At 43.3% G+C, this 13,542-nt stretch overlaps 1 protein-coding gene across 1 annotated transcript in view; it reads right to left on the reverse strand.

Annotated features, from left to right (window-relative positions):
* Positions 1-644: 644 nt before the first annotated feature.
* Positions 645-13,542, reverse strand: part of LOC121271523 (NACHT, LRR and PYD domains-containing protein 3-like) — a 111,471-nt gene continuing 98,573 nt past the window's right edge. Inside the window, exons 11-13 of the mRNA XM_041177503.1 lie at positions 10,706-10,876; positions 4,796-4,963; positions 645-1,869 (exon numbers count right to left, since the gene is read on the reverse strand). Of these exons, the coding sequence (XP_041033437.1) occupies positions 1,704-1,869; positions 4,796-4,963; positions 10,706-10,876 (505 nt within the window). The 3' untranslated portion in view covers positions 645-1,703. The remainder of the gene's footprint in view (positions 1,870-4,795; positions 4,964-10,705; positions 10,877-13,542) is intronic.

The following is a 13,542-nucleotide window of genomic DNA, read 5'->3' on the forward strand; positions in this document are numbered from 1 at the left end:
CATTGATGAAGCAGCTGAAGATGGTTGGGCCTAGGACACTACCCTGAGGAACTCCTGCAGTGATGTCCTGGGACTGAAATGATTGCATTCCAACAACCACAACCATCTTTCTTTGTGCTAGATGTGACACTAACCAGTGGCGAGTTTTCCCCCTGGTTCCCATTGAATTCAATTTTACTGGGGGTCCTTGAAGCCACACTTGGTCAAATGCTGCCTAGATATCGGGGACAGTCAGTCTCACCTCACTTCTGGAATTCAGCTCTTTTCTCCACGTTTGAACCAAGGCTGTAATGAGGTCCAGAGCCAACAGGTACTGGCGGAACCTAGACTGAACAGTGAGCAGGTTATTGCTGAGTAAACGCTGCTTGAAAGCACTGCCAACACTACCTTCCATCACTTTGCTGATGATTGAGGGTAGAGTGAAGGAGTAATACATGGTCTGGTTGGATTTGTCCTGCTTTTTGCAGATGGAACTGAGTGGATTGCTAGGCCATTTCAAAGGACAGTTGAGAGTCAACAATATTGCTGTGGGTCTGGAGTCAGTTATGGGCCAGACTGGATAAGAGTAGGAGGCTTACTTCCCTAAAGCGTTAACCAAGTGGCTTTTACGACAATTCAGTAGTTTCATAGTCATCATTACTGATACAAGTTTTTTATTCAACAACAGTCTGTATTAACATAGTACCTTTGACAAAATAAAGCTTTCTCAAGTATTTCACAGAGGCATTATAAAACAAAATACCACACTGAGTCACATATGGAGTTATTAAGAAAGATGCCCAAAAACTTGGTCTAAGAGGTAGATTTTAAGGAGTATCTTAAAGGAGGAAAGCAAGGCAGAGAGGTTTAGGGAGAGAATTCATGTTGCGCCAGGGTTGTGAATTGCAGACTTATTTAATTAACTCAATTTAAATTACTCAATTATCATGGTGGACCTTGAACTCTCAGCTCCATCTTATTGGCCTGGGTCTCTTAGATCCCTCCTTCAGTTACATAACCACTGGAGAGATCTTGTGGCACAGTGGGTAGCATCCCTGCCTCTGAGCCAGAAGCCCTGGGTATGAGTCCCACTCCAGGACTCGATGGCCAAGGGAGATGCATTCATACCTTGGTCAAACTGGTTGATTATCAACTTTTAAATCCTTCCAATATGCCGTTGGCAGATGGTAAAAGCAGGAGAGTCTCCTGGTCAGCCATGCTTGATGTAGAGTGGTCCCCCTCAAGCTATAGCCTCCAGGGACAGTCTAGTGACCTGTTCCAGGAAAAACTAGCTATGGAAACATATGTTAGCACAAGCACCGCATGTGCCACTAGGTGTAAGAAGAAGTCAAAGAACATAACCACTATACAGTACCCTTAATTGGTAGCTCATTCTGAATTCTATGGGTGATGGTATATGGCTGTTCTTAGTCAATTTGTCTGGTTAATTCTGATAATGAATGAGACTCCTCCATGCTAAAAGTTCAGTGACCCACTCCCCCAACCCAACTAGTCTGTGTCTGACTGTATCAGAGGGACAAATGGCATATAGTAACACAAGATTGACCAATAACAGGTCCATGATGCCCTCACATGACTCACCAAGTCGTTTCTAAGGGCCAAAGTCTTTGAGTGCCAGTGGCGGGGGTTGGGGGGGGGGGTTGGTTGCAAATATGGTTTTTCCTTTTTGATTCTTCTTTCAAGGGCGATTTCACCAACACTGGCTAAATCAACACTGCATCCATGGGCCACCAAAGCCAGTCTTTTTCAACAGCAAACTTCTTAGATTCAGACAGGTTGCACTCTGTTATAACTTGTAAATTAAGCCTGGACTCCATCAGCTTCTCCAACTCTTTGCAACCTTGGGAACTGAAACAATTTGCTTGTAATCTGTAAAAGATTAAACAAAAAAAACACAATTGTTTAACAGGGGCTGTGTAGAATTCTTCCAGATGGAAAGTTGATAAGGCGCCGGGACCAGCTCCAAGGATACTGAAGGAAGCGACAGTGGAAATTGCAGAGGCACTGGCCATAATTCTCCCATCTTCCTTAGGCACAGGGACGGTTCAAGAGGACTGGAGAATTGCAAATGTTACATCCTTGTTCTGAAAAGGGCTTAAGGATAAGCTCAGCTACTGCAGGCCAGTCAGTTTAACATCGGTGGTGGGGAAGCTTTTAGAAACGATAATTCAGGACAAAATTAATAGTCGTTTGAGAAAATGTAGGTTGATTAAGGAAAGCCAGCATGCATCTGTTAAAGACAAATCATACTTAACTAACGTATTTGAGTTTTTTGATGAGGTAACAGAGTGTTGGTGAGGATATTGCTGTTGATGTAATGTACATGGGCTTCCAAAAGGCATTTGATAAAGTTTTGCACAACAGACACAAAGTTAGAGTTTGTGGAGTAAAAGGGACAGTAGCAACATGGATAGGAAATTGGCTAAGTGATAGGAAACAGAGCAGTGGTGAGCGGTTGTTTCTTCGACTGGAGGGAGGTTCTTAATGGAGTTCCCCTGGGATTGGTGTTGGGACCCCTGCTCTTCCTGATTCATATGAATGAGCTAAACCTTGGTGTACAAGACACAATTTCAAAACCTATGGGTGATACGAAGCTTGGAAGTATTGTGAACCATGAGGAGGATAGTGTAGGCCTTCAAAAGGACATAGACTAGTTTGTGGCATGGGCAAACAAGTGGCAAATGCAATTTAATGCAGGGAAGTGTGAAGTGGTTCAATTTGGTAGGCGGAAGAGACAATATAAAATAAAGGGTAGAATTCTAAAGGGGCTGCAGGAGCAAAGGGACCTGGGTGTATACGTGCATTAATCATTAAGGGTGGCAGCACAGGTTTTTTTTTAATTCATTTACATGATGTGGGCATCACTGGCTAGGCCAGCATTTATTGTCCATCCCTAATTGCCCTTGAGAAGATGGTATGAGCGACCTTCTTGAACTGCTGCAGTCCACTGTGCTGTTCGGTACGGAGCTCCAGGATTTTGACCCAATGACAGTGAAGGAACGGCGATATATTTCCAAGTCAGGGTGGTGTGTGGCTTGGAGGGGAACTTCCAGGTGGTGGTGGTCCCATCTACCTGCTGCCCTTGTCCTTCTAGATTGTAATGGTCGTGGGTTTGGAAGGTGCTTTCTAAAGAGTCTAGGTAAGTTCCTGCAGTGCATCTTGTAGATGATACACACTGCTGCCACCGTTCGTCGGTGGTGGAGGGAGTGAATATTTGTGGAAGGGGCAGCATCAAGTGATCTGCTTTGTCCTTCATGGTGTCAAGCTTCTTGAGTGTTGTTGGAGTTGCACTCACCCAGGCAAGCGGACAGTATTCCGAGAGCAATTAATAAAGAATACAGCATCTTAGGTTTTATCAATAGGGGAATTGAGTACAAAAACAAGGAAGCTAAACCTGTATAAAACATTGGTTCAGCCTCAACTAGAGTATTGTGTCCAGTTTGGGCACCACACTTTAGGAAGGATTCGAAGGCATTGGCGAGGGTGCAGAAAAGATTCATGAAAATAGTTCCAGGGATGAGGAGCTTCAGTTATGAAGATAGATTGGAGAAGTTAGGACTGTTCTCCTTGAAGAAAAGGTTGAGATGAGATTTGATAGAGAGGTATTCAAAATCATGAAGGGTCTGGACAGAGAAAGAGGGAAACCGTTCCCATTGGTGGAAGGGTCGAGAACCAGAGATTTAAAGCGATTGGCAAAAGAACCAACGGCGATGTGAGGAAAAATGAGTGGTTAGGATCTGGAATGCACTGCCTGAGAGTGTGGGGAAGGCAGTGTCAATTGTGGTTTTCAAAAGGGAATTGGATCATTATCTAAAATGGAAAAACTTGCAGGGTTATGGGGAAAGATACAGGAGTGGCAGTAGGTGAATTGTTCCTTCAGAGGGTCAGAACAGACATTATGGGCCAAATGGCCCCTTTCTATGCTCTAACCATTCTATGATTATATATTCTGAATTATCCATGTGAGTGTAATCAAAACTATTTACGTATCATAAAATAAAAACAGAAAGCAGTGGAAAAACTCAGCAGGTCTAGCAGCATCTGTAAAAAGAGAAATAGAGTTAATGCTTCAAGTCCAATATGACTCTTTTTCAGAAGATGTTCCAGCTTCCAGATGGGGGGAGTGGGAAGGAATGAGAGAGAAAAGGGGAAAAAGCAGAGAGAGGGGGGTGAGAGACAGAGAGCTAAAAGAGAGTGAGAAAAAAAGCGGGGGAGACAGAAAGGGGAAAAATTCAGAGAAAGAGAGAGACAGGGAGAGTAAGGAGAGAGAGAGGCAGGCAGAGAGGAGGTGGAGAGAGAGAGAGAGAGACGAGGAGAGAGGGAGATGGAAAGTAGAAAGATTCAGGGAAAGACACACACACAAGGGGAGAGAGGGAGAGAGAGAGACAGTGTGTGAAAAAAGATCAGACAGCCCGGGATATGGGGTCAAGAATCCTGGAATTGGGAACATCATCCATTTAAAGAGCTCCCAAGTCAACCTGACTTGGTGAAAATCCAGGCTTTTATCTGGGAAGCGAAGGTTGAGGCAATGGTAGAATCAATAAAATAAGGAAAACCAATGACAGTGGTTTGCATCTCAACATATGTGAATGAGGTGAAGACAAGACCAGTAAAGCCACAGGTAAATAAATATCCCTCAGATCCCAGGTTAGAGTAAGTGAATAAGAGTATGTACTCAAGTTTGTTAGCAAGAAGTCAACAACATTGTGTCCTTGGCATGTTAATAAAGACAACATTTATCACAGACTTTATTTGACAAATAAAATTCAAAGCAGAAAGCAATTAAAACTCTTACACAAGCTCTTCCAGATTGGCACAGTTCAGTACAAGATGGCGGAAGTCCTCCAGACAGTTGTCTGTAAATCCATTAAAGGAGAGGTCCAGGAACTTCAGGGTATTCTTCGCACAAAGAGCAGAAACGAGCTCTCCACAACACTCATCCGTCAGATAATTTCTCTTCAGGCTATTCAACAACAGGAGAGGTGAAGCAGTGAGACAGATACAGAGCGACTGTGACAGAAAGACAGGGGCAAAGAGATTCAGAGAAGGATGGGGAGAGAGGGTGGGAATGAGAGAGAAAAGGCAGAGGGAGGGGATGACAGAGTGAGGGGGGAGAGAGGAAGAGACAGAAAAAGGAAAGATTCAGAGAGACACACACAGGGAGAGTGAGGAGGGAGGGCAGACAGAGACAGAGGTGGAGGGAAAGAAACAACGAGGAGAGGGGAGGAAAGGAGAAAGACTCAGACACACAGTGAGTGTGGGGGGGCAGATAGAAAGAGTGGTAGAGAGAGATAGAGCAAGCACAGCAATGAGGAGAGACAGAGAAAGAGACAGGAAGGGGAAGTTTCAGAGAGAGGGAGAGAGAGAGAGAGGCACACAAGGAGACAGAGATGGGGAGAAAGAGAAGCAGAGAAAGAGAGGTGGAGAGTGAGAGCCAGTGAGAGGAGAGAGAGGGAAAAATGGGAAAGAAGCAGAGAGAGATGAAGCGAGCCAGACAGACAGGCAGAAGGAAAGGGGAAAGAAACAGAGTTGGGGGGATGGGGTGGGAGAAAAGAGAGCGAGGGCAAGAGAGATAGGAACAGACAGACAGAAAGGAATATATAGAGTAAGACAGAAAGAAGGAGATAGATAGATAGAAAGAAAAATAGAGATAGAAAAAGAAAGAGATAATGTGTCAGGGGTAGAGTTAGAGAAATAGAGATGGATAGAGACAAAGATAGATAGAGGGAAATAAATAAAGATAGGTAGATAAATAGAAAGGTAGATCAAGAGGGACAAGCACATAAGGAGAAACACAAGGAGGTATGAAGACCAAAAGAGAAAAAATGTGTGGCAGACACAGTTAGATACACAAATTTGAGAACAATGTTATCTATAAATATTCTAAGACAAAAAAAAAGATGGAGAAACATTGAAATATGAGGGAGATTGAGAGATGGTGCACAAAGCAACAAATGGTAAAATTATTCACAAACAATGCAAGAATAACATTCTCCATCCTAAATAATAGTATCATCTAGCTTTAAGTTTTGCAGCCACTCATTCTTTCATCCTTCTGCTATCCATTGAATTATAAAATATATTACAGTTGGAATGTAATATTTCACCTTCTTAAATACACCTAAAAACAATGCTAACAATAACTCTTATCAAAAGTTAATCTGTAAAATAAACTATTTTGTTTAATAGAGAACATGTGGGCTCTGGGTAACTGTAGAAACATGTGATACAACAGACTCTGGAAGACAGCAAGAAGACATTTGTGTTGGAGGTTGAGGCACTGCTAAAACGGATGATAATCAGACTTGCATGGTACTGAGACAATTAGAATCAGCAGCTTCTTCTGTGTGTAAACTTTTCAAATGGGTGAGTAATTGAATCCTAAGAACGTGTTAGAACAGGTAAGATACTGGTTACTGAGAGGTTGAGAGAACAGGTGAGACATCAGGTACTGATTGAGACACTGTTCAATCACATTGAACCCTGAGAGACTGTCCAATCTAATCAGATGGAATATTGAATAGTGAGGCATTGTTAGAAAAGGTGAGACGTTGGCTTCTGCGAGGCAGTCAGAAGCAATGAAACATTGACTAGTGTGAACAGATGAGGCATTGGGTCTTGAATGGCTATTAAAACCACTCATTCAATCCTGGGAAACTGTTAGAGCATTTGAGAGATTGGACAAAATTTTCCTGTGGGCTCCAGGACCCCAATGTTGGGAATAAAGCCTTGGGAACAAGGCCAACTCAGCATTATTCCCAGAGGAGGCCCAATTGTTCACCTCTGCGCTTGCCGTGTTATTAAGGCTCACAATACTGCTGGTCCAATCAGAGGGCAAGTATCTCTAGAGCCAGTCAGAGAAGTGGGTGCTGCTGAAGCAGGTCGGAGAACTCGAGGGTGACTCAAAATGGAGGTGCCCTCAGAGGTGTAAAAATCAATCATTATTTCAAAAGGGGGGAAGGTGTGAGGGGCTATCTCTCCCTCTTCGATCACTGGGACCACGGGTGTAACTTTCATGCTCGCGGAACTCCACCCCCCCACTTTGGTTGGTGGGGGGGGTGGTGGAGTCTCCAGCTTTGATGAGCTTCGGCCTGTTGCAGGGAGGCAGCCTTCATCAAGCTGAGGTGGTGGGACCACTCTACTGGCAGCAAAATGCTGACAGGGATGGAAAATCACCCCTAACTGGGGTCCTTATTATGTAAGTTTGCTGCTCACCTCTCTGGTGCAGGCAGCAATCCACATTCCTGCCCCTAGGAAACTTCCCTGGTGTTGGCAACATGTCGGGGAACCGTACCAACGTGGTTTTACCCCCCAGTCACCATTTTCCCAGTCACCACAGAGATGAAAGGTCATCAGCCTGAAACGTTAACTCCATTTTTCCCTCCACAGATACTGCCAGATCTTCCAGCATTTTCTGTTTTTATTTCGGATTTCCAGCATCCACGGTGTTTTACTTTTGTATGAGAACAAGTCAGACATTGGGTTGTGAAACACTGTGAGAACCTCTGACAAATTGGGATTCTAAAAACTATGAGAACGTTGGAGACGTTGCAGCTTGAGAGATTGTTAGAATTGGTGAGGCACTGGATTGGGAAAAACAGAGAGCACCTGAGACACGGAGTCATGTAAGGCAATGGGCCCTTAGACCCTGTTACAACAGGTCAGACACAGGGTCCTGAGAGCCAGAACAGGTGCTAAGATAGGGGGAAGAATCTTCCGGGCCCGCTGGCAGTGGGAAAGCTTTGTGGGCGGGGGAACTTAGTTTGGCTTAAGTCCAAAAATAATTTTCCCGACACTGGGATGGACTTTTGCAATTCTGTTCTCAGGACTAAAAGGCGGGTCGAGCGAACTTCCCGGCGAACAATGTTGGGGTGCCCTTTAGCTTATCATGAATGCTAGCTCGCCAGGATCAAGTCACCCCTCCAAATTATGTTCCCTGCCAGTGAGAAATTAGAACGTTCCCATTCATGACTGCACGTAAGTGTCGTGCACCTGGCAAGGTAGACTTCTGCCACGATTAATGGTGAGTTGCCACTGCATCATTCCCTTTAGGGAGTGTCTGTAAGTGCCAGCTTCTGCTTGAGACTGGGTGGTGGCAGTGCAAGTTGTGTGGAGGGTAACCAAGGGAGGGAGGAAGGGTTAGCAAGGAAGAGTGGAGCAATGGCCAGCCAAAGGTGGAACGGACAGTGCAGGCTGTCTGGTTGTCCTTTAAATATGACGCCCAGGCTTTCAACCCCATGTGGCAACTCCCTGCACTTTAAATATGTTTTGAATACATTTTGGCTTTCTAAATAGTGGCATAAAGAAAGGAAGAAATCATAAAATACAGAATGTTTCCAATGCTTACAATGGAGAAGGTGGTCATTTGGCCCATCGTGTATATGCTGGCTCTCTGAAGGAGCATTTCATCTAGTTGCACTCTCCCACCTTCTCCCTCCAGTCCTGCACATTCTTCATTTTGAGATAACAATCCAATTTCCTCTTGACTGCTTTGATTGAACTTGCCTCCACCACACTCTGGGTCATTGCATTCCAAGTCCTTTCTATTTGCTGCTTGAAAATGTTTCTCCTCATGTCATCATTGCTTCTTCTGCCAAGTATTTTAAATATCCCCTCTTGTTCTCAATCGTTCCACCAATGGGCACATTTTTCCCCTATCAACTCTGACCAGATCCCTCATAATTTTGAATTGAGTACCAGGCTTAATATAGAAGGTTCGGTGGGGGGGGGGTGGTGGGGGGGGCGGGGTGGGAAGAGTGAAAAATTCAAATAAGAGAAGCAAAGAGAGAGTATGAGAAGAAGTTGGCAGCTAAGAGAATCCAAAAGTCTTCTGTAGGCATATAAGTAGGAAAAGGTTGGTAAAAGGATGACTAGGTATGGATCTAAAAGGGGATTTATGCAAAGAGGGCATGGCTAAGTATTAAATGACTACTTTGCATCTGTCATTACCAAGGAAGAAGATGCTGACAAAATCGCAGTGAAGAAAGAGGTATTTGAGATGTCTGATGGGCTAAACATTGATAAAGAGGATGTATTAGATAGGCAGGCTTTACTTAAAGTTGATAATTCACCAGGACTGGGATCAGATGTCTCCACGGACACTGAGGGAAGTAAGGGTGGAAGTTGTAGAGGCACTGGCCATAATTTTCCAATCTTCCTTAGATGCAGGGATGGTGTCAGAGGACTGAAGAATTACAAATGTTACACCCTTGTTCATAAAAGGATGCAAGGACAAACCAAGCAATTGCAGGCCAGTCAGTTTAACCTTGTTGGAAGAAACGATAATTTGGGATAAAATCAATAGTCACTTGGCTACATGTGGATTAATTTATGAAAGCCATCTTGGATTTCCTGAGGACAAATCATTTTTAACTAACTTGCTTAAGTTCTTTGATGAGGGTGGATAAGGGTAATGTGGTTAATGTGGTGTCCATGGGCTTCCAAAATGCATTTGGTTAGAGGCTTCTGAGCAAGGTTAGAGCTCATGGAATAAAAGGGACAGGGGCAACATGGATACAAAATGGGTTGAGTGAAAGGAAGCAGAGAAGAGTGGTGAATGGCTGTTTTTCAGATGGGAGGAAGGTTTATAATGGGGTTCCTCACTATGGATAATTAACTGAGGAGAAAAAGTTTGCAGGGCTATGGGGAAAAAGCAGGGGACAAAGACTAGGTGAGTTGTTCTTGGAGACAACCGGCACAGACATGATGGGCCAAATGACCTTCTGTGCTGTAACCTTTCTATGATTTTTTGATTTGTTTACACATACCCCCATGTCTCTCTGTTTCTGCACCCCTTTTAAAATTGTACACTTGAATGCGTGAAATTAGTCCTTTTTAGTGACACTTCCCATGCCAATCCTTCAGATGGATTTTTGAGTACAGCTCAGCTTATAATATTCTTGGTGGGTGAAAATGTAAAATGTTGGCCCTTGTCTGGGAAGCAAAGAAAATAAAAGGAATGGTTAAAAATACCTTAGCTGGCTCGAGGAGAAGCAATAGATATGTGGTTTTACTTGTCAAATATTTTAAGGGAAGTTTTATACAAGGGGAATTCTGAGAATAGTTTGCCCATTGTAACAGTTACTTTATTTAAGCATAAGTGAGAATTGTTACACCCAGTATTTAAGCTTCACAGAGCCAGCAAAGACTGGACTGGTCTTTTTATGTGTTGTAACTGTTCCATGATAACTGACTGCCCACGACGGTAGTGGAGGTGTAAACAGTCAATGATTTCAGAAGGAAAATGGGTGGGCACTTGAAGGAAACAAACTTGCAGGGTTACAGGGATTAAGCAGGGGAATGGGACTGACTGGGCTGCTCTGCAGGGAGCTGGCATGGACTCAGTGGGCCAAATGGCCTCTTTCTGAGCTGCAAATAACTCCATGACTTTATTTTATATTGCCTCACCCCCATTCTTCACCACAATGTAACACTTTATACTGCTCTGCGTTAAATTCCATCTGTCACATGTCTGTGCATTTCACAAGTATACGTCCACCTGGCATCTGCTACTACCATCCTCACTGCTTAATACAGTTCCGATCTTTGTGTCATCTGCAAACTGTGAAATTATGCCCTGCGTACCCAAATTCAGGTCATTAATATATATCAAAAAGAACAGGAGCTCCTAATACTGACCCAATACCGATAAATGATAGCTTTATTTATATTCACATGTTAATTCTTGACGAAAAACACATTTTACCTTAGTGTTTCCATTCCAGTACCTCGAACTTTGAAGACCCAACAAAGGTGCTTTACACCCGAGTCTCCAAGAACATTGTAGTTAAGATGAAGCTCGTTTATTGTTCTCAGTTCAACCAGAAGGGACGCGAGATCCTGGCAACAATTTGCGGAGAGGTCATTCAAGGAAATCCTATGATAATGGAAATCAGACAATGGTCAATTGCTTTATTTTATAAAGGATCTGAATGTAAAGTGACTGGACTAACAGTGGTTAGTACATGATACAAACTTAAAACAGATTAGTGGTATTAGTGTCAATCTCTTGTCTGAGTCAGAAAGTCAAGGGTTCAAATTCCAAATTTCCTGTTGTCTTCAAATTTCAAAATTGTGCCCTGTGCCCCAAATCCCTCATCATTGTCCCCAGTTTTCCTGCATGAGCATTTTCACTCATCATTATAATTCTTCAAACATCAATGCAGTCAGCTGGACATCGTTTCCAGCGAAATGCTAGTTCCATTTTTCACAACTTCACGCTTGTCAGGTTACTTTTGCTGAGTTTAATAGTCCGTCAAATTGAGCCTTTTCTTTCACACAGTTAAAGTGCTTCGACTGCAATCAAACTTCCAAAGGGCATATGGCCAACATATGCGTCATTTCAAAGCTTGCAAACGACCCAAAACTTTAAAATGTGTGACCGGTGAGGAGGGTCATGGCTGATTTCGTATGGCAAGAATGGAGAGATACATGGTACACGGCTAGTAAAACAGCAAAATGTGAAATGATGCTATTTGGAATGAAGTGTGAGCAGAGGCAATATGGTATAAATCTTAAAGGCCTGCAGGGACATGGAATCCTTTCTTTTATTGGCCGAGACATAGAATATAAGAGCAGGGAGGTTATGCTGGAACTGTATAAAACATTAAGGTAAAAGCAAATACTGCTAGAAATCTGAAATCAAAACAGAAAATGCTGGAAAAACTCAGCAGAAAAACTCACAGGGAAAAGAAATGTTAACTCTTTCTTTCTCTCGCCACAGAAGCTGTCAGGCCAGCTGAGTCTTTCCAGCATTTTCTGCTTTCATTTTATATAAAACATTTGTCAGGCCACAGCTTGAGTGCTGTGTGCAGTTCTGGTCACCTCATTACAGTAAGGATGTCATTGGATTAGACAGGGTACAGAGGAGATTTACAAGGCTGTTGCCAGGACTGGAAAATTGCAGCTATGAGGAAAGATTGGATAGGCTGGGGCTATTATTCTCCTCGGAACAGGAGGTTGAGAGAAGATTTGATTGAGATGTACAAAATTGTGAGGTGCCTGGATAGAATGGATGGGGAGGGCCTGTTTACTTTAGCAGAGAGGTCAGTAACTAGGGGGCATAGATTTAAAATGATTGGTAGGAAGATTAGAGCGGAGATTAGGAAAAGTTTTTTCACCCAGAGGGCGTCTGGAACTCACTGCCTGAGAGGATAATTGAGGCAGAAATCCCCAACTCGTTTAAAAGGTGTCTGGACACGCACCTCAATGCTGTAACCAAATGGACCCAAATGCTGGGAAGTGAGATTAGGCTGGGTGGCTCGTGAATTGGCCAAACACGGACACAATGGGCCAAGTGGCCTCTTTCTGTGCTGTAAACTTTCTATGATTTTAACAGAGACACCTGGGGGTTCACATATGGAAATATTTGGAAGTGGCACGACAAGTTGAGAAAGTGGTTTTAAAGCAAATGGAATTCTTGTCTTGATGAACAAAGGCATGGGGTGGGGGGGGGGGCCCACTCACCGACATGTAAAATGAAGCGGGGTGACATCAGGCGGGTGTCTCCGTGCCTCAGGGAGATCTCTGCGCTCTTCCGCGCACATTAATTGGCCCACCCACATAAAATGGTGGCGGGTCCCCAATCGGGGGCGCCAATCTGGTTCGCGCCCGCCCCCGCACAACCCCCCCGACGGGGAAAATTTCTGGCCATAGAATCCAAATCAGGGAAGTTAGGTAAAGCTTTATAAGTTACTGGTTAGGCTTCATCTTGAGTATTAAGTACAATTCTCGACACCACACTTTAGGAAGAATATCAAGGCCTTGGGAGACGGGTCAGAGGAGATCTATCGGAATCTTACCCAGGGTGAAGGACTTCAGTTGTGTGAAGACTAGAGAAGTTGGGGTTGCTCTGCTTAGAGCAAAGAAAGCGATTTAATAGAGATGTTCAAAATTATGAAAGAGTTTGATAAAGTAAGTAAAGAGATGTTTCCACTGGAAGGCGGGTCACTAATCAAAGAATGCAGATTTAAGATGCTTGGCAAAAGTAGCAAAGGCAACATGAGAATATGTTTTTTTACATAGTGAGCTGTATTGGCCTGAATGTACTATCTGAAAAGGAGATGGAAGCAGATTCAAAAGTAAATTTCAAAAATGAGTTGGATAAATACTTGAAAAGGGATTCATTTCAGGACTATGGGGAAAGGATGAAGGAGCTAATTGGATAGTTCTACCAAATAGCCAGCAAGGCAAAATGAGCTGAATTATTCTATTCCAGTTGGCGAAGGATGGAACTGGAACCAATCTTTACACACTTTCATATTTGTTTATAGTTACACATTACAAGCATATACCTCCTAACCCAAAAACACTGTTTCAGTCTGTATCTATTGATAGGGGCTCAAGTGAATGACCAGTAAATGCCCATCACCTGCATATAATTAATATACAATTAACAGAATGGCCTTCTTCTGTGCTTTACCATTCAATGAAGCTATTATGCTATGATGAATGTAGAAACTACATGTGCGAACACTCTTGTTTATAGTAAAGATCACCATTATAGTAAAGGTTCCATCACAACACTGGGTCTTGAGGCCATCA

This window comes from Carcharodon carcharias, chromosome 31, assembly GCF_017639515.1.
Source record: "Carcharodon carcharias isolate sCarCar2 chromosome 31, sCarCar2.pri, whole genome shotgun sequence".
In the NCBI taxonomy this organism is placed as follows: domain Eukaryota; kingdom Metazoa; phylum Chordata; class Chondrichthyes; order Lamniformes; family Lamnidae; genus Carcharodon; species Carcharodon carcharias.